We start from the raw sequence: 22,513 nt of genomic DNA on the forward strand, positions 1-22,513 counted from the left end.
TCACCACATCCATAAAATGGCATTTATGAGATATTTACTATTGTTGACATTAACTATTATTAAGCACAAAAGGTCACCAAATCACCATGAAAATGATTGTATAATGTTTCTAAATAGCTTTTAATTTGTGTACACAGCAGGTGTTTGATTTAATTAATATTAATAGGTAAATTGTATTACAATACGAATCATAAATGTTCAATTAAAATGCAATTATAATTACATCAATTGCTGTTAAAAAGTTAATGACAGTATTAATTTATACAACTAATAAATTAAATCTGAACGCTGGTAAAAAAAATTGAAAAGCAAAAAGGAAGGAACCAATAATCAGATGAAAAGAAGGAACAATAAAATAATGACAAGAAAAAGGCAAGAGAAAGGAAGTGAAAATAAAGAAAGAGAAATGAAAGGAATACAAGGGAGACAGAACAATGAAAATATTGAAACAGAAATTAAAAAAAAAAAAGAAGAGAATAAGAGGAAGGAGAAAAAAGATCAGTTAAAGAGGAAAAGTTGAAAAATAATAAAAGGATAATGGAAAAACAAGGGAAGGTAAAATAAAGACAAAAGAAGAAACTACAAGCAAATACAACAAAAATCAACTAGGTTAATCTCTTGAAATACATTTTTTTCTCTTAATTTTGCAATAAATTAAATAATAATTAACTTAAAATAAATAATGTTAATCATGTATTGGTGAACCGTTTGATGTTTAACTATAGTTTTTCAATAAATTAAATAATTAACTTAATTTTAAAAAATTATCACAATTGTCTTTTTTCCCTTGTATTTTTTTAAAAATTATTATTAATGGTATTTGTGATTGATTCTTGATGTTTGTACATTTCTGCTTTGTATATATATATATATATATTTTAAATATCTGAAAAATGTAAATTAAACTCCTGAGAGAAAGTTGCAATAAAGGTGATTTGAAAGATGGAAAAAATGCTAGTATCAGAAACAGGTGAATGGGGACGGCTCAAGGAAGGAAAAAATGGGAATAGATCAAATATGAAGTTTCTACAGCTTCTAATTTTTTTTTTAAAGCTTCACCCAGACTATGAAATTTTATTTAACAAAAACATGTGGCATGCCTAAATGTGATGTCATGATGACATCACATCATGACCATATATAGGCACATCATGACCATATATAGGCACATCATGACTATATATGGGCATAAAGCAGTTTTTTTGTCAAAGAAAATTTGATAAACTGGACAGAGCTTAAGTCAATACTGATGGGAATAATTGTAGGCCTACTGAACGCACTAAAAGATAATTTTAGACAATGAAATACCTTTGAAACCAGCTTGTAGCATTGTGGTAGCCCTGATTCTCGTCTGTCCACACCAAGTGTACTCCTCATATTCCTCCCCTTCAACATCAACTGCCATGTCTTCCCGAGTCGGAGAAATATGATGTTGCTGAAGATAAAATGTATACAAAAAATTAAATACATAAGCACAGACAATTACACTACAAGTCAGACAGGTCTCCTGTTCAATATGTAGCTTTTCTCTATTATGTGTTATCACAGCTTCAGAAATTAAGGCCTATTTCATACTGCTATCAATGATTGTACATAGAAATATGAAATAACTTTAGTATGAAAATAATAAATTTTCTTTATTAATATAACCTTCTTTAAAACCTAAAAACTAGCTGACCACCAGTGCTATGAAATGTTAGAAAAGATGATGTATTAATAAGTGAAGTTGGAACAATTTGGGATCACAAATAATACATAATTTTAGAATGGTTCTTTTAAAACTTGGCATTATTATTACTGTATAGGATTTTTAAAGACACATATTCAAAAAAAATTTGTTCAAGGTGCCTTTTTCCCCCTGGTCATTGGATACAGAATCAATCATACATAACATGCAACCTCCTCCACTCCCTAAGGAGTATTCCTAGTTCAACATCACTAATTTCATTCTGAATCATTCACTTCTTACATTAAACAGACAATATTCTTTTTTTTTTGTTTTACAAAAAAACATATAGAGCTTTCATACTCAAGCATTGCACTGCAATACATTTGTCACCAAATTTTGTAGCTTATTTCTGAGTACCGAAAACAATTACCATGTCCAATAATAAATTACTAAGGAGACCCACCGGACATTTTCCATGTTCCAAGATTTTTAAATTTAGATTTCACTTTCCTCACTGACTTTTAATGTGTTTACCAGACCTGTGTACTTTAAAAGTCGGTAATCTCCATGCCAAATTGTATAATCGTAAAAAATCAACATTGTGTAGCTTGTAAAGCAAGTTATTCAATGCACACTCTCCGCAAGCAAAGAACGTCTTGGACTAAATGTTATATACACATCGAGAATGGTTTATAAAAACATTTAACTGGACTGCAATTGGCTTAATAAATCTTCCTTTTCCATTTACAGATAAGAGACTTCCTAAGAGATTACCAGAGATCTTAAGACAAGGCCGAAAAACAAGTACTGAAGTCTTTAATGGATCATGCTTATCAGCCTTCCATGCAGTTACACAGCTAGTCGCGCTGATTACGAGAACACGACCAGCAAACAACTCCGCTACTTAAAACAAAGAAAAGCACTCATGATGAGGGCTGGTTTGCTGTAAAGTTATCAGCATCATTGCTTTCAATAAGCTAGTGAAGGTTGTTTACTGCGAGACTGATGGCATCTGCTGTGTACGATCTTTTCAGGAACGTACGGAAGCTGTTTGAATTTGTAACGGGATAGTAATCTCCAAGTAAATTACCGTGGTCCGTACTTGTATCGTTTACAGGAGTTGGGTAGATTTCCCAAAGATGTAGAATTTTGTTGTTCACTCACGTAACACGGTCTCTATCTGATGATTAATAGTTACATCCGTACAGTAAAAAAAAAACTAACACTCAGCTATTTACTTAATCATTTTACATAGCACAGCGAAGTCGTTAGTTTTAAATAACTAACGAAATGTAGTTAACAACTGTGAACTTTCATTTAAAAAAAGGACCATCAATCAACATTCCAAACATCATCTCCAAAGAATCATGGCTTTACTACAATATCTGTAATACTTTATAATTTCTGAGAAAGTTAACTTGAAATGCTATATAAACCTACTATTGTTAATATTTTAATTATCATTATCATTAATATTTCATACAGCCTTATTTGGGGGTTGGCTCACACCCCCACACATAGCAGAGAGTACATTTTTAAGTTTCCAATCTTAAAACACTTTCACTTGATGAGTTTGTGAAAAAATGAATAATGTTTAAAGATTTTAACAGCTTCAGTAAAAGATTTATATGGTTTTCAGAAAACTAATTCCAATTATTATTTTGATGAAACATCTTTAAAATTGTGCTAAAAATTATTAAAGAAGATCAGTTACTTGGCATCTTCGCTTGAATACTTGATGTTTTCTGTCAAGTTTCATAATCAAATATATTGAAGTTCGTTCGCTTCCGTCACTTAGGAAACAACTTTGGTAATAAGGCTAAGATTTAAAAATGCAATTAACTGGTACTAAAACTACATGACAAATATATTATGGATTCTATGTGAAAAATTCACAGAGTCAAATCACTTCTAGCTAAGATTCAAATACACTAATGAACATCTGTGAATGCAACGATCTTGGTAAAAAGGTCACCAGTAATGCGAATAATCTTTTTTCTCAAGTAAGGTTGTAAATATGAATGCAAGTTGTGATCTCTCGTTTTGCAACGAGTGAAACAAGTCCGCACTGAGATTCATTAGCTGTGAATAACGTGACTTTTTTGTTATCAATCTGCAAAAATAAATTACAATTTGCTGATCTTAAAAATGTAAAAAAACTTAAGTAAAAAGCAAGATTTCTGTCGTTTGCTGAAAGGGCGGTAAGACAGTAAATACTTTCGGAATTGTCAATGTGTGAGGACTAATGAAAATCACAATTATGTACTTAAATTTAACCTTTGTAGCAAAGTCCCAAGATCATTAAAGTATACAAGAATTAAATTTTCTCAAATCTCTCAAGAGAGTTATATACAATAGAAAAAAATACATTCTTACTTTAACAAAATAACAGATTCAAAAGAAATTTGTTTTCAAATAAGGATTTTTCTTAATGAATGAAATCAAGTTTATTTCAATTTAATAATTAAAACATGGAAAGGAAACAAACCATAATTTTTTATATTTGGAAAAATTTATTTCAATTTAATAATTAAAACACGAAAAGAAAACAAATTATAGTTTTTTTGGAAAAATTTACGAAAATTAGAATGCTTTGATTTGGATTTTTTTTTAAATGTGAAACACGCCAAGGAAAAATGATGATTTCTAGTGGGAGACAATCCATAATCTTTACCAAATAATGTGCTGCATTATAGCCGTACTGTACATAGGACCAACAACTTAACATCCCATCCAGAAGACGTTGCACTAAATTGTAACTTGCATTTCAGCAAAACACAAGGAAAGCAGAAAAAAAATCAGTAGATGTCAAAGGATCTCCATTAAAAATCATTCTGAACATAACCAATAGATTCAGTCTAAATGAATGAAATATATTTTGATCTATCAAATGAATAAATTACAATACCGAAAAAAAGAAATTACAAGCATATGTTTAAATGAAAGACAAAGAAATTTCAAAAACTAGAATTGTAAAAAGATATTTTGAACACATTGAATGATGAAAAAAATTAGAAAATTGAATCAATTAACCGCCATAAAAGTAAAGTACACTACCTTTCGTAAGCACACCTCTGCATGATGGTTTCGTTCCTCGGGAGAGCCCTCAAGTACTTCATCGCAAATTGGACAATGTGTAAGATCACCGCAATAATCTCCACTACGTCTTCCTCTGCGACTCCGCCCAACACGTGCTGCAATATACAATAAATAAATCAATAAATTACAATTTATATTTATGTTATTGTCAAGTTTTTGTGAAATATTTATACGACTTCTTCTTTGGTTATATATACTACAGTATGCCCCAGAACAAAGAAGATTTTTGTCCTTTTCCATGATTTTACTAAAGACATCTAACCTAATTTTCATTTCACTTATTTAATTATTCTACATCATATTTCATATTCTATTTTTCCAAGATTCAAGATTATTTATTGTCCAAAAAACAAAAATTCTGTTTGGGTGTAACCATTTCAATACATACAGATACAAAAATATATACAAACATCGAAAATATAACAAAAATAGTAAAAAGTAACCAATTAAAAATAAATGCAGTTAATAAATATAATTAATTAAAATAGACAAGTGATAAAATTAATTTAGCCATTTGAGTTGTAGTATATTATTGCCAAAGGGATGAATGAGTCGAGAAATCAACAATTTTTTCTTATTTAATATAGGCAATCAGTTTTTTTGAGCCAGTCAGTTATTCCTAGTATAATAGCAGTCTGTCTGAGAACAAGCTGTACAGAAGTAGTTTAAAACTTTAATTTAAGATTTTTTTTAAATGAGCGGATTGAGTACTTTTTTACTTTAACGCATGTAAAAATCCCTTAAATCGCTATGCAACGACATCCGACATGTGATGGCAAGATCAAGGCAGTAGGTGCCGTATGTCCTGACATGTCAAAACTGATTAAAATACAACGTTTTTTTGTTCTTTTTTCTGAAATCTATATTGTTTTGGCCTTATGACGTGAGCTTAACACATTTGCCGTACTAATTGGTTTTGGAGACAACAGCCAGTTTCACACCTGCTCGCGAATAAATCAAACATGCCAACAACTCCGTTTTCCTCGTGAATTTTAAGAAGTTTGGGAAAAAATGAGAGCCCTCACTCTCATTTCTCCCTTCTTAGTGGGATTCCTAAAGGCTTATGATGGGTTTGTTGAAGATTTTCTAAACTTGACTAAGGTTAACCTGAAGAGGATCGAAATTTTTTTTTGATTGATGCAACCTTTTGGCAATTTAGAGAAAACATATATTTATTTATGGTGTTGAGCATATGAATGCAAAAAACACATTTTAAGATATGGAAAGAGAAAGTTGTTACATTAAAAAATATAAGCCTAGACATTTAAAAATTTAAACATTTAAAGTAGATACAGTTACAGAAAAACATTATTTCTTTCAGTTTAATATTGAACTATGTATAATTAAAATACTAAAAAATATCTACATATTACATGTGCAAATAAATTTGATTTGGCACAGTATAAAGCCAAAAATGAGGCCGGTCTGTAAGGAAATGAAATCAATTCAGAAATAATAACGGATGATTGCTGACAGGAACGAAAAACAGGAGAAGCGTACATGACAACATGCCGTGAATGCAAGATAAATCTTGTGCAGAATCGTGCAACATTAATCAGTAATTAAGTCCTTATTGATAAAACAAACTTATCTTAAATCCATAATGTATCATTAGTATGATGGAATACCATGATAATTGCTTCAACAATACTAAATTATCTGCTAATACGGGTACCAGTCATTCCCGCTTAATTTATGATTCGTTTTTTCTGTTCTTTCAGGTTTCATTGGTCAGTTGTTAATAGATTCTTGTATGTTTAGATGAGCGATCAGTTAATGTTCTTCACTGTAATCCCTACTTTTTATTTTTGGTAACAATATTTCAAAATCGACTGGACTTCACAAAAGATAAAGCTATCAGAGAGTTGAAAGGTCAATGCTCTTGAGGGAAATGAAGTAAATACTTTATCACTTTTTTATATTTTAAGATATTCTTCTTATGACATTTAGGGTGTAGTAACTAAAAAGTCTAGACAGTTAGTTTCCATATAAATTAACAGTTCTTGTAATAATTCTCTTATATTTTACATGGTGAACCACAAACATTAACCATGTTATGCAAAAAATCTAAGGCTTAAAGAGCACGGAAGAAATGACTAGAACATAATGTGAATACAGAAGAAAGTAAGGCCTAAGAACAGGATATGAGTATAAGAGAGGACTAGCCAATAGGCTTTGAGAACAAAACAGCAAAAGAACAAAAAAAGATGTCTTACCATTAAGCCGTGATTGCCTGTTTGATTTGATTTTCAAGTAAGTTTCAAAACGGGTCTCTGGATTATCGGATGACGACGGATTATCTTTGTTTCTCCTAGACGATGGGCCCTGCGATCCCTGTAATGCACAAATTAATATAGTAAAACGCAAACTTTAAATGCTGCAAGGGTCCCAAATGATCGATAATCCCAGACTGAGATCATCATAAATATAATTACACATTAGTTTGGGCACATAGTACGGTATTACTACAGTACATAAGAGATATCATGTCTACAAATTACCTTTGAGATGTTTTGGATTGACCATCATCAGATATCAGCATGATGAATTTCATTCAGAAGGCTATTATATTCTGAATGATCAGATGTTTGTGAGCCACAAAACTTGAAATTCAATATCTGGATTGCTTTCCCTTTGAATCAGTATTCAATTGAAAATAAGAACAACAAAATATTCTACTTGGCTATCAAGAAATGCCTGACACTGTTCCTATATACTTCAACTGGTTCTATCTGTGTCTTAAGTCATGTTTACATTTCATTAATTTTGGTCAAACTAACCATGTACCTGGTCACTTTGACTGGAAACGTCCTGTGGGAACAGCTGGCACAGTATAACAATCTCCTTGGTTAAGTTAACCAAGAAGTGCAGCAAGTTTAACTGAGTGAACGTTACCCAGGAAGCATGAGCACCCCGTCTTTCATGAGCAGAAAAGTCCAATGCCAACAGCGATACTTGGTTAAATTTCCCTGAGCACATGCTAATACCGTGTGCATTGCTGTACTTTCCCTAGAATGTACGTAACATTATACCGACCACGCATGCGCAAACTTTACTCAAGGGCGGATCCAGAGGGGGACCATATGGGCCCGTGCCCCGGTAAGTCAAGCCGAAAAATTTAAAAGAGGGAGAAAAATTTGAGTTAAAGAGAGGAAAGAGGAAAGGGAGTGCACCCATGTTCAGTGGTGATTCAGCAGTGGGCGAAAGCAGAACTCGATTGTTTACCACTTATTTTCACCAACCATGGTGGGCCTGAGGTGGGCGTGGTGGCGTGGACTTCATATTGTGCCCCACACCTGTCAGAAAATCTCTGGATCTGCCCCTGTTACTATCTTAAAACCTACTACATATATCTAAGTGTGAACAGCGGTACAATTTAACTACTGTAAGGTAAAGTCGCCCTTTGTCTTTGTAAAAATTAATCTAACACAAACCATGCTTCTTTAAAAGTTGGTTGATCCTTACATATGACCAATTTAATGTTTAATTGAATGTTTGAGGTTTTATTCCGATTTTATCGCAGACAATATATTAAAATGAAAATCACCATTTAATCCAACTGCAGAATGCCATGTTCCTTTTGTTGAACTTTAAACATTGCCCACTGGCAATTTTCATAAGGAAAAAAAAACAATTACAGAACTAAAATAGATGTTTTTTCAAAGAACAGCTCGGAGACTTTCCATTAAAAAGTCAACATTACACTAATTCCACGTTAAGGGTAGGATTACATGCTTTTATATTGTGATTATTGTAGGTAAGAAATACATATAAATAATAGCAGAAACCGAATCGAATGACATTATATATATGAGATTTCGTTCTTAGTAATCTTACAAAATCTGAATTTGAGGTGATATGATTACAAGGTAATTCCAACTTCTTCCTACCTTTCTGCTTCCAGAGCTGTCTCTTGAGCGTCTTCCAGACCTATAGTAAGTACAAGAAGTAGTTTGAAAGTTTATCTTTCCATTTCTCAAGTCTGGTCTAACTTATGTATAAATTTGAAGCTTGACATACATATTTTATGTATAACAATGATTAAAAGACGAACCAAGTAAATATATATTATACACTGTCAAAGTAACAGCATTTGTTTTTCGTATGACTAAAAACAACTTACTCCTTAGGCAAGACTTTTTTATTCCCTGTTTTGCGTACTTATTTTTTTAAAGATCATTGTAGGAGGGTGGAATAAAAATAAAAATAAAATTTTGTTTTCTTATTTAGCAAACAGTTTTGCCAAAAGCATCCAGACTGAGGAGAAAATAAAAATAAAATTTTATTGGTGAATGTAAAATAGGATGGTTAAATGCTTCAAATTTATATAATTAGGAAGAAATATACATATCTTATATTTGGAGATTTCAAGGCAGCAGAGGGCGTAATAAAAATAAAGAAAACTTTTACTTTCTTCTGAAAATTCCACATTTTCGTGGCGGCGGGTGTGCTAATTGGCCAAAAATAAAATTATTTTTATTCGAAATCATCATTATTTGCAGCCGGTGGGTTCGCTAAACAAGGTATAAATAAAGTCTTGCCTTATGCTTAAGATTATGTAGAGCATCTTATGAGTATGTTTGTCTTGCGTGATTAATAAAGTTTAAATACTGGCATTTATAATGTTGGATGAAATGAAATACACAATAACAAAAATAAATAAAAATATACAATTAACAATAAAAAAAATAAAGTATTCTAAAATAATAATACTGTAATTACTTAAAAAATATTTAAATGAATTGAAGATTCTATATATTTTTGTATCAGTTATGGACTAGATATTTGGCTATAATTCTGTAGATTTGTAGTTACTTTAAAATCATGTTTATATTAGGGGTCGTTCAACACTTTCACAAGTGTAGAACCAGTACGCAAGGGGGAGGGAGTAGACAAATTTGTACACTTTCACATATGCATAAAAATGTTGATTAAAAATAACATGCATTATGTAAAATAATGGTAAAATTATAATGTTACTATGGATATAATATTCATTTTTAAGAAACCAAGTACATTGCTTTAGTTGACTTTACAGAGAAATGAAGAATGGTTTTGCAAAATCAACATTTTTTTGTACACTTTCAGAGGGGAGGGAAGTGGTACCGAAAAAGAATACTGTTGGCACACTTGTGAAAATTATGATAATTGTTAACGACTCCTTACTGACATCATCCAGGTCATACACAAACCTTGTCATTTTATTGAGTCGTTCCACTTCTTGATTCAGATGAGACTGAAGTTCTCCCGCTCTAACTGTTACGCCACATACACTGCAACACATCTGCCCATCCAATAAATAACTACATTTCCTTTTCCCTGTGAAAGTATAATTAGTTTCAATAATTAAAATTATAATCAACACACTGTAAAACTAAAGTATAGTTTATTAAATATAAAATTTATTTTCATTAATGACCATTTTTTAAAAGTTCGATCTTTTTACATACAATATAATTATCATATTTATTTATATTAAAATCATATTTAAAACAAGAAAATATATGTAGGTTGTAGCAATCTAACAGTAAGGTATAATTAATTGGTAAATCAACAGGGGAGTCATTTTCGGAGCCTTATTTCACTCTTCTTCAGATGAGCAATAATTGTTTTCATTTTTACACACATTTGCTTACTTTCAGTATACCTTTGATATGTCTAAAACTGTGTAACAGTCCCTATATTTTATGTTGTCATTCATACATATGAATGTGCCATCACTGACATGGATGTTACAGTTACTATACAAAGATGAATTCTAAATAGACATGTCAAGAATTGATTGCAATCAATATCTGTTAAATTCACTTAAGATGGCACAACAGAAAAATGTGGAAACTACAAATTTCTAACTTTGTTCCAAGAAATCATTAAAGATAAAACAAAGACACTCCTTTGACACAAATAGCTAAAACTTGGAAAAATAAATCGACATTAAATGCAAATATAAAAGAGTGCTGTTGTCAGAGAAATGTGTTTAATGGGAGAATTATAATACTACACTTAGATACAAGTCAAAAGCAAGATCATTTCCAATCAGTAAAGTAAGTATTGTGTTCTAGTTCTCAACTAATACTTATTATCATTAACACCGCTTACAATTTCTCTTTTAATCCATAGCATTCTTTATATCGTCGGCTGGTATTTAGAATCCTGATTTACGGTGTATTTTAAGTGCTTGGGAATTAGTCAAGATAGAGTAAAGTAAGATGTATGATGTATAGGCATAATGGCGTACACCATAATCCAAAGTTGTGGTGGTATGAATTCAATTTCAAGCGGCTATATCAATTTGTAATCGGTAATGGTTTGCATGTAGGTGTATTACTAACGTTAGTACTTGACGCTGATAATCATAATTTAGATTATTAATAATCAGTTGTTATCTTGGTCTAATTGGACGAAGAGTGTTCTAAGCATCGAATTAGGATTGTATCAAGATAATACATACTCAATTCAATTGAGACAAACACCCTAATTGAGGGAAAATTACAGTTGGAAGATTGCCGTCGGAAAATTGCAGTAGAAAACCATGTGTTCAACATTTGGTAATGAATCAATTTACGCCAATAGCAAAATATTGAGACGTATACAAGATAAAAAGATACTGACTAGCATACTGTAGCAGTGGAACTAGTAAACATGTTCACTGCATGAATTATATTCATTCATTCATTCTCTTTTTATTTCGGAAATATATTCATATACTTACAATCACCGATTACAATAAGATGATTACAAAAAGAAAAGTAAAAATTAATACAGCAAAGTATATATAAAATGTAATAATTCAACGGCAAATAATTTGTGCAATACACTATTAATGATTTAAAAAAATTTTTTTTTAGTAAAGTAATTTATTATTGCTAAATTACAATAATAAACTTTAGTTATTTTGATTTTCGTTATTTGAATTAATTTTCTTTCTTGATACTTGCCATTTTATTGTCAGTTTGACGCAATTCAGTGTAAACCAAAATAAAATTAATCGTATCAGCAATGGTTAAAGTAGAAAGTACAACAAAATGATTACATAACAATTGTGAAATTCAAAGAATCATTAATGTTAATAGCTATCAATATAAAAAAGCAATTGAAAAAAATTATTGATTCTCAGCTGATCATTAGACTACAAAGTGAAATTGTTCTTACCATAACTGTAAAGCTAATTCTATTGATTTTAGTAACAATGAATCTTTATCTTGTCCACTCTGAAGTCGTTCTCTAAAGTTTGCTTGATTGAGATTTTTTTACTTTTGTCCTGTTTATGTTACTTTTTATCTAGCCTATACCATGAGTGGCTTTTAGCCTTGTATATGGTGATTTCCATTAAAAAAATAAAAATTTTAAGTAAAATTGTAAAATCTGCTAAACATTTTTAATAAAATTACTCAATGTGAAATCGTTTCTTTTATATAAGACAGTATTAAACAAACTCCAAAAAAAGAAATCGAGATTATGTAAGGAGCTTGCTATCACAAAACCAGCATCAGCAGTGACCAAAAAATAAAAATTGGCTCTTTCATATATTTTTTTTCTCAACATTATCATTTACTAGAATTGACTTACTATTGCCAAATTTACTGTACTCGTAACTTTGGCAATAGTAAGTCAATTACTAGAATTGACTTACTAATTGCCAAAGTTACGAGTAAAAGTATCACAGCTTCTTCTCAGTACTAAAATATACAATACTGATGCATTCAAATACTAAATACCCAGTTTAACATTTAGCGACAGTGCGCTGGTTTTGGGATGGCATGCCTCAATTATTTCAAACTTCATTCATTCGCCTCCTTTCATTAGATTATGCTGTGTGTGGAACGAGTGTTGATAAGAAAATCTAATTGCACAATTACTGAAACTAACAACATCATTTCTAGTAATTATAAGTGATAATGATCAATGATTACTTATAATGACTTATTTAGATAAATATGGTAGAGGACATAATGTAAGCAGGACAATATAGCAATGCACTAATTAATTATAAAGGATTTTAAATATTATGTGATTAATGGAATATAGTCTTAAAGTGTCATCCACCAGAAAAAAGAACCAGTAAAATTTGCTCAGAATCTGTGTTTTTATTTTTTTGCCAATTTCAGGCTCTAATGTTCGTATGCAGAGAACGTAGAACACCTGGTAGGATGTGCATGCATGAGTGATTCTGTTCTAGCGTCATGTCGTCGCACAAATTGAAAACTCCCTACTATTGTTTTGTGGGACCTTCAACAATATCCATGGGACAGGGCTATAGAAGAAAGGGCCTTTGTATCAAATATAAGTTTAATACTCTAATTAGTTTTAAAAGTTGGATACAAGTAATAAATGTATTTATTATTTGCTACTACCTAAAAAGTAATCTCCAACAGATGTTTATTGTTTTAGAAATAGCTCCACTGAATGCTTTCACCTGAAGACAGTAGTCTTCCTACAGTATGAAGAACTTTACATTTTTCAAGTTTTTTTTAACCTTTTTGCCCGATTGTCAATGGTTCCCAGCCAGGAGCAACTCATATTTGCTTAATGTATAGGCTGGTAAACACAATAATCTCATCTATTTTTAGAATCAGTTTCAGGCACAAAAAGGTTTAATAATGATCACAGATTGTCTTAATTATTCTTTGTTTTATAGTATTGCTACTGGCAGTAAATTTACAGTGTTGTAAAGAAATTGATTCAATTGTTTCCTCAGACCTTGTTTAAGTAGGTAATGATCTTGGACATAAAAAAGGGGATTTGACAATCAATTCTACTACAACATGATTAATTAAATTATACCCACAGCCTTTTATTTACACCAATCAGAAAATTATAACTTGCTAAATTTGATTTATCCATCAATGTATTGTGTTCTAATATCCGGTAAGTCTTTACTACCGACTTTATTAATTATAGAACTGTTTTCCATTAACATTTATAGATTTACTGTCTGTCACATATTTTTTCAATCCATAAAAATTCAATTTAAGACATTAATTTGCTCATTTAAAAATAAAATATCAACTTCTACTATCATTATTTTAATTGGTTTACACAAATTATATGAATTAAAAATCGTAATTATTAGTTACTGTGACAGAATGACATGAAAACGAGAAATGTAGTTGCCCGACAACAGATTTTAAGCTTTAAAAAAATTAATTATTAGCTTACTGGTTATGTATTTTTATTTAAAAAAATATCATAAATAACAATAATATAATTATAATAAATAGAAAAGTTAAACATTTAGAAGATAGATAATTCAACCCACATACAAAATTGTTACTTTGCGTGGTGTCTTTGCTGTGTGTGATTGTTTGCCTTATTGTCATTTGTTATTTTCCTTTCATGTTTGATGTTTGGGGCTACCAAATCGTGTATAGGAACTTATGTTCCTCCTTAGCTTCGCCCTTCTGTATTTGAGGAAATAAATACATACAGTATTATTACATTATTCACTGGTGTTAAAAACAAAAAATATTCTTATATAAATGAGATTATAAGTTAACTTGATGCATTTTATTATAAAATACAGTAGATAAATTTAGTGATATCGATTGCTTCCCTACCTGAACCTACACCTCGGTCTAAACAGTGGGAATTTTCTGCAGTTGTTTCACCTGTTTTATGGAACTTTATTCAACAAGAAAACACATCAATAATAACCCTTTTGAAAAGTAATTAACAGTCATACAAAAGCGTTCATTATGTGACAATACAGGCATAGATTCCCAATGCCCATTTTAATGATTGTTCTCTTTCAAAACCTGATCTCTGCAATTGTGTGCGTAACTTTGCGCATTGTTCCTAAGCTCAACGACCGTGAAATTTAATATATTCTTGACTTTGGATATTTCTCTTTGAAATCAATTTGTATAATTTGTGATTTTCAAGAAATTAATAAGAGATGCTGGCGCAATTAGATTCCGTAATCGCAGTCCTCCATTTCAATTTCATTGTCACAAATTGGATACGAAATATTGTTTGTTCCCGGAGGAGCTGGGAATGCAGAAGCAACTAGTAATCACATTGTTGCAATAACTCATCCTTCTTTTTAATTTCAATGCTAATATTTGTGCTAAAGGTTGAATATTCTTTCTTTGATTAACAATAATAGTCAATAACCACATACAAAGAAAAGAAAATTCCCCTTAGCATTAATTACCAAACTAATTACTATTACAATGACAGCAATTTAAACACAAATTAAAATGCATATTTATACATATGTATAGTCTGCAGACGGATCCGTTTCGGCCTTCCAGGCCTCATCAGTGCAGCTAGGGTATAGACCCAAACGAAACGTTCGACCAGCTTAGGTAGGGCCCAAACTAGTCCAACGACCACTAATGTTTAGAGAGCCAAACCAAGGCAATATATATACACAGCCCAGGTGTGAATGCAAATAGTGGAATACAAGCTATGTGGCTCGATTCCAGTAGATGCAGAGAATATTTTGTCATTCTTAACGCGTCCTACGAAAATCTTACGAGACAGCACTAGTCTGTGAATTTGTGAACAAGATCGGAGATCTAAAGATGCAATCACTACCGTGCATCAATGGCGGCCCGCTGGATCTCAATAGAGATTCTTTAATAATATATAAATTTTAAAAGGCAAATGGGAAAAACCCATAAAACAACAAACGGCCACATAATGCAAAACTATTTAAAATTAAAACGGAACAGTAGAGAAATACCCTAGCTGCACTGATGAGGCCTGGAAGGCCGAAACAGATCTGTATATATATATATATATATATATACACACACACACACACAAACACAAGTGTCAAATGGACATGAATCTTTAAAAACCGAGGTTTAGTCAAACAATTCACATACTGTACACATTATACATTTGGGAATACCATTAAAATGCTACGTAAATACAATTCCGTCAATGGGAAGATTGTGGCTATTTTTTCTATTAACTCCCAAAATGATTAGTTTATTTTTGATAAAGACTGTGATTGAAAATCAAAGGACGAAATAACTTTAGTACATAAATAAAATATGTCAAAGAAAAATCAATCCTGTGGAAAATGTCCGTAAAATATGTTCCATATGTTCCACAACTGTCTTGTGAAGTAATTCTTCTCTTCTTGGAAAAAATGTGTCAAATGAACACAAATTATGCATTATTCTACTAGATTACTATTTTTAGTTATAATTTTTAAATTATATTATTTATTAATTATAATTAACTTTTAAAATTATACTATTTATATAAACATTGATCAATATACAGTATGTTATTATTATAAGCTTTGTTCTACTCTGTTTCTTTTACAATTTTCTATTGGATGTTGAAATCTCATGGCATTAGTATTAAGTGCTAATACATAAGTCTACAATCATTACCATAGTAAATACTTTATGTTTACAATTTACCGATTATTAATGAACAATTTCTAATCTAGAATGTTGACACTGAATAAATTTAATATTAAAACAGTAAATAAATTTATACAATATACCATATGCATCTAAATGTTAAATACTTGCATAGTGCACGGTTTAAAACCATAATTTACAATTAGTTCAGTATGAACATAGAGATGTAGTATGAAATATGGCTTCTACTACGCAAACAGTTATAAAACATGTACATGACATTATCTCATTCACACGCATTCACGAGAACTTACGCAATGTTTAGCGGTTGTACTTACTTTTTATGCTACACATAAACTTCATGACTAAGAAGAAAAGAATGTTACTTTTATAGTTGATTTTCAATTATTAACGACAAATAGCACAGGCTGTTTTTTCTTGCTGTTTATAACTACAAAAAATTCACAACAAAAAAAGGGGTTTTTTTTGTTTGTTTCCAAAAACATAAAATATGTTATATATTTTTATGAATTGGAAAAAAATTGAAGCAACATAATCTAGAACTTAAAAGAAATGTGATTGGCTGTTACATAAAATTTATCAGGTGATGTACTGTAAACAGGTAGAGCAGCAAATTTAACTTTCTTTTAATTACCCTATTCTATTTAAAGATTTACTACACAATTCAGTAAAATGTTTAGTTGATCATTTAGAAATATCATCATTATCAACTTCCAACGAAGCACAGATTAAAAGAATTCAGCTTTTATTGAATTACAGACATTAAGTAGAAACTTGGTGTGAAATACAATTATAGAAACTTTCTAGTACCATTGTTAAACAAATATTTGATTCACGAAGTAGCATTACTTCAGAATATAATTCTAAAGCATGAATTAAAAAGTTAAATAAGCATTGAATAGAGGCAGAGAGTAGATGTTCAGTTGGTAGGTGAACCTGCTAAAAGCACAGTCAGTGTATCTTGAGATTCAGCGATGGTCCAACAGGTGTTATTTGCCAGGCTTTAATCACCAAGTATTTAATTACTCATTAGAAAAGCATTCATTGCCTATTGCTTCTCTGCTGATGATAATACCCAGCTAATCAGAGCAAACAAAACCCAGTCACAGTGTAGACATTAATACCCAATATGTGATCCTGGCTTCTCTGTGCGGGTCATGGACAGCTGACGCTGTATGAATTATCGATTAATTCGAATTTCATTTGTTTTCAAATTCGACATGTTAGTCAATTTCGCCACATCATATATTCATGATTATCAGTCGGTACGTGAACCTGTGCAAAATGACGGATTGAAAATTTAATAAATACAGTATCCAAAAAAGAATGTTTGTGTCAGGAAATTCTGTCTTATCATTTACCCATTTATTCATAATACCAAAAAAAACATTAAAATAATTTTTTTTAAATTACTTTTAAAAACAGTGCATGTATGTATACAGTATATAATTATTTTTTTGTCTACTGTACGTATATCTTTTGTTTAAATTATATGGTTGTGAAACTTCGAAAAATAAAATATGAGTTTTAAGTTTAATAGATTATGGTAGTTCATGTGCAAATGTTGTCAATTAAAATTTTTTATTGAAGTCCATTCAATTTAAATTTCCATTACATAATTAATTTTGTTACATTGCTAACTATACAATATTATTTATTTTTTTATTTATTAAAAATTTGTCACGATATAGATAAATACATATTGACCAGGGGCGTGACTAGAGATGAAATGGGCTAAAGCCCAACACCACAAGTGGTCATCTCTAAACCCCTGGTTTATAATAGTATTAGTACTATAAAAGCATGTATTGCTGTAAGAAAGTACAGTATTGCATACAGTACTGCACTATCCAGTGTCTATAGTAATACTGTACTGTACAAGTAATTTTAACGGTACTGAACTTTTTCAATTGGTAAGGCACTTCTTTAAGTATAATAATATAAATGGATGAATTGACTTTATTTCTAAAACATGTTTTCTTAGCATGTTTCACAAGAATGTAATTATATTATTGTTTAATTCGTTGACTTAAGTAGACTTAACAAATCTTAAGTCACTAGCAATTCTTACACAACTGAAAAACATTCAAAAGTAAAAGTCATTTTTCATGCCTGCAATGAAATGCTGGATCAATAACATTTGTTGTGACGCTAAACATGAATATCTCATATTTCATTCAGCACTCTGTCATAAAAATAATGAAATCTTTGTAAGCATTGCATTTACCGAACAGAACTGCCAAAGGGGAGACGTGTTGAGCAGCAAAGAAACAGCTTCAAATTATGAATTTATCCAGTTCTACATGTGGCCATTATGAGACAGGATTAGATAAATGAAAAGCTAATTCCCTAAAACAACTTACTCCACTTCCCATAATTGCCTGCTATACTCTAGAGCATCGTTACAGTAACGATCAAGAAAATCTAACCATATTTTCTAGCCTGGGGCTTGCGTTAATGTCGCCTACTAGATGACAAATGTTAGCCGTCTTAAACCTCAATAACTGTCAAGAACCACTTTGGACTAACAGCTTCTTTAAATGTGGGTTATTAACTCTATACCGCATTGAAGCGTTGGATAACTCATAATTGAATCGCGCAAAGTTGCATCGTAATTTCTTCGGCTGACAAGTGTTGATGCTTGCGCCCTGCAGATCAAGAGCTCAGTTTATGAGTGAAGCGAGTCTTGGGGAGGTGTGAAGAAATACGTAAATGGAACACTTTAAATCTTACACAAAATTTATACTCCGAAGACTCCATGAATCAAATTGTTCACTGCAGATTTTATGGTGTATTCAAAGCTTTGTAAAAGGCATTTTCTTATTGCCTAATTGCTTACATTCAAACACTGCACTGAGGTATTTATTAGTTCACTGAAAGCTTCAGCAAGATTCAATTTCAGAGATATTTTCTTGACAAGAAAACATGGCAGGCTCATGTGAAGAAACAGAAAGAGTTTAAAAAAGGGGAGAGGGATGAAAGACATTCAAGAGGAAAAACTTTTTTATTTAGAATTTCAAGTTTCCTTCACAACCATTCACTTTTATTCCTTGAAAGATTTTACTGTTTGAGTAATATCAATATAATATACATAGGCTTAGTAATTATTTTAATAATTTTTAAAAATAAAAAAATTTCAATTTTAAGGGAAGCATTTAAACACCCAACTTTATCAATATCAATTTAAACTAAAACATAAATAGAATGTCATAAAACAATGTTAAATATTTAACTAAAGTAGAACTGTATTTAAATCTATATATATTAATTTACTTTATTATTTACAGTATCAGAGACATTTTATTTACTTTAAGAGAAGTCAAGAGAGTTATCTTATAAAGAGACTAACCTCAAATTAGCCTTTCTACTGAATTAGTATTTAATGGAAGATGTTACTTACTATATCCTAATAACATCTATCAATTTAAACCATTAGTTGTTTAATAATAAAGTCAATCCTATTAAGATTATCACCTAGATATTATATATAGTATGTCAAAAAAAATTAGTACGCTAATTGAGGCCATTATTTGCATTCTTCTATAAATAGTATACAAGTATTGGTGCAGTACACCAATACTACTGGATATCACCAGGCACAAAGCATGTGTAATCACACCTCCCAATTCTATAGATCAGACTTCATCATCTTCACAATTAGAGTACATGAGCTTGGTAGTTATGATGCTAGCTTAAAAATTCAAATTAACTCAGCCTTCCATACCCAGGTGCAGGGATAAAAAAAGAAATTATTAAATAAAAATAAATTATTTTCTGATTCTCATAATGAGATGTATGGTACTATAGATTATTTCATTTATTTTAAACCCAACAGCAAGTATGTAACTCACCAATTACTGTACAGAAATGCTATCAACTTTTTAATGTACACTTTGAGAGTGGTGCTGTTTTTATTGTAGTCAAAAGGAAAAAAAATGTTCTGCCTTACAGGTTTAAACCCTGAACTCAAAGGTTGAAAGGCTTAACCACCAAGCTACAGCTTATTAGATAAAGCACCACTTGTATCCTTTAAGCGCTGAGAAACTCTCCATTGGATGAGAATCAACTAAATACTATACGTATCAAACAGTGTTTGCTGTATTTTGAACTTAATTGAAAGACTAATTAAATTTGTCTTATTATATATAACCACTTTATATTCTTAATCCAAAAATGTGGTATAACAGCAGTATATTTAGAAAAATACATAGTGACAATTTTGGTGTAAACTTTCGGAATTGTACAGTGATTAACTTTGTAGTTGAGCTACAGTATTTTATCATAAAGGAACTACTGTACAACTGACATAATGTAGTGTATAGTACTTTCATTTAACAGTAAACTATGTTTTATTTACTACTGTTAAAAATGTGTGAAAACCTATTCTAAAACTAAATTCAGTCTTGTGTGTAGCAAGGGATTAGATGTGCTTTTCACACTAACTTTTTCGTTGTGAAAATCAAGTCTTGGAAGTGCTTTTGAGACAGTAAACTCAAGTGTTTGAAATTGTCTTAACTGAGTAGGAAATTATCCTTGAAGAGGAAACAAAAACAGTGTAAATAGCAGCCTAATTGTCTAATTAGTGAAGATAATACTCTCCATTGTTGCACTTGACAACAGACATTTTAACCGCAGCTCAATAGCAAGAGATTAACATTCACTGTGAATAACCCCAAGTGTTTGCTAGTGGGAACATCATCTTCTCTTCTCCAATGAACGACTTGCAAGAAAAGTCAGATAAGATGAACTCTCACAACGCGAATGGATTCCACCATCATAAACTGAACACTAAGGTGCGAAAACAGACGTTGCTTCGAACAATGGATAACGTCCATTCAACTGTCACGTAGTAAACAAGACAGCGTTATTTTTAGTGTTTGATTTCACACAGATTTCATTACATTGTCCCGTGGGTGGACTAAATCATATTTAACAGTTGCATGTTTTCTTGCTGTTAATTACCGCTTACCAGTTCTGACAGTAGTAAATGAGGGGAGATTGTTCGCACTCAACTTCTTTTAGCGCAAGTTGTTAATGTGCAGTTTCGTACGGCAGTAACTGATCCTAATATCAAGCACATTACATGAGCATTAAGAAAGAAAATGGCCAATTAATAAATTACTGTATTCAAAACTTTAAACAATAAACAAAGTGAATGAACTCTGCCAACCTTCTATGCTACAGTATGAATAGCACTGAATGGCAGTGGTGGTGGTGATGGTGATGAAGTTGATAACGATGATGATGATAAAGATGTTGATAATGATGATGATGATGATGATGATTTTGATATTACTGACATTGATACAATGTTGATAACCTTGAGGATGATGATGTAGAAGATAAAGATGATGAATCAATACAATTCAATTTCTTTTATTGCTATGAAAGCCATCATTGGACATTATATGCTGATAATGATTACGATGATGATGATGTTTATAATGAATTATGATGTTTATGATGATGATTATGATGAAAATGTGAGGTCTCAAAACGAAATGAAACGCATCGTTGGTGAAATCATATTGAGATATTCACCAAAATAGGTCGAAGGCAATATTTTTACAAAATGTTGATTTTAATGTTTTTGAATAACTTGATACTTATATTTTATGATTGTGTACTTTTTAAGTGAATTATCTTACTATCAGTGTTCTCTTCGCATATTCTGTAATTCTAGTCCTATTATTTGTACAGGTTAATTTATCTTTGAGGCCAATTTTCTCAAAACCTGGTTCTCATACACCTAAACTTTAAGTGCTAACATCTCTGGATCTATTTATCCTAGTGAAACCATTCAAAGACCAAATTAAAGCTTATAATGTGATCTACCAAAATGTAATATTAACTCATTTTTTGATTTTCTAACGATGAGACTCATTTTGTTGTGAGACCTCACAAATATTCTGTCAAATAGTAATAATAATTATAGTGATATCAATGTATACTGGAATGAATGGAGGGATTCCTTCTTAAATATATGTAATGAACATGCTCCTTTAAAGACAATGCGTGTTAAAGATCGTTTCACTCCTTGAATGAGCCCAGATAAAATACAACTTATGTATGAAAGAGACCATGAAAAGCATCTTTCTGATAAATATGGGAGTGATATCAATTTGAACAAATATCGTAAACTACGAAACGTAGTAACAAGCAAAATTCGAAAAGCAAAATCAAATTACTTTGATAATGTTGAAAACAAATACAAAAATAACTCAAAAAAAATTATGGGAGGAACTATGCAGAACTATAGAGAAGGATTTAAATAGAAATAGTGTCCACCCTGACCTAAATTGTGAAAAACAACACCTATCTATAAAGGTAGTGGATATAAGCAGACGATGACTAACTATAGACCCATCTCCGTGGTTTGCCATATTTCAAAAATTGTCGA

The 22,513-nt window shown here is 30.9% G+C and overlaps 1 protein-coding gene across 1 annotated transcript in view; it reads right to left on the minus strand.

The window, feature by feature from the left end:
- LOC117110618 (E3 ubiquitin-protein ligase RNF220-like) overlaps positions 1–22,513 on the minus strand; it is a 37,805-nt gene that overhangs the window by 6,956 nt on the left and 8,336 nt on the right. Inside the window, exons 3-7 of the mRNA XM_033253383.1 lie at positions 9,961–10,087; positions 8,659–8,698; positions 6,985–7,102; positions 4,727–4,863; positions 1,309–1,435 (exon numbers count right to left, since the gene is read on the minus strand). Of these exons, the coding sequence (XP_033109274.1) occupies positions 1,309–1,435; positions 4,727–4,863; positions 6,985–7,102; positions 8,659–8,698; positions 9,961–10,087 (549 nt within the window). The remainder of the gene's footprint in view (positions 1–1,308; positions 1,436–4,726; positions 4,864–6,984; positions 7,103–8,658; positions 8,699–9,960; positions 10,088–22,513) is intronic.

Source organism: Anneissia japonica, unplaced genomic scaffold (assembly GCF_011630105.1).
Source record: "Anneissia japonica isolate Jap-2015-1 unplaced genomic scaffold, ASM1163010v1 scaffold287919_len575428_cov197, whole genome shotgun sequence".
Classification (NCBI taxonomy): Eukaryota; Metazoa; Echinodermata; class Crinoidea; order Comatulida; family Comatulidae; genus Anneissia; species Anneissia japonica.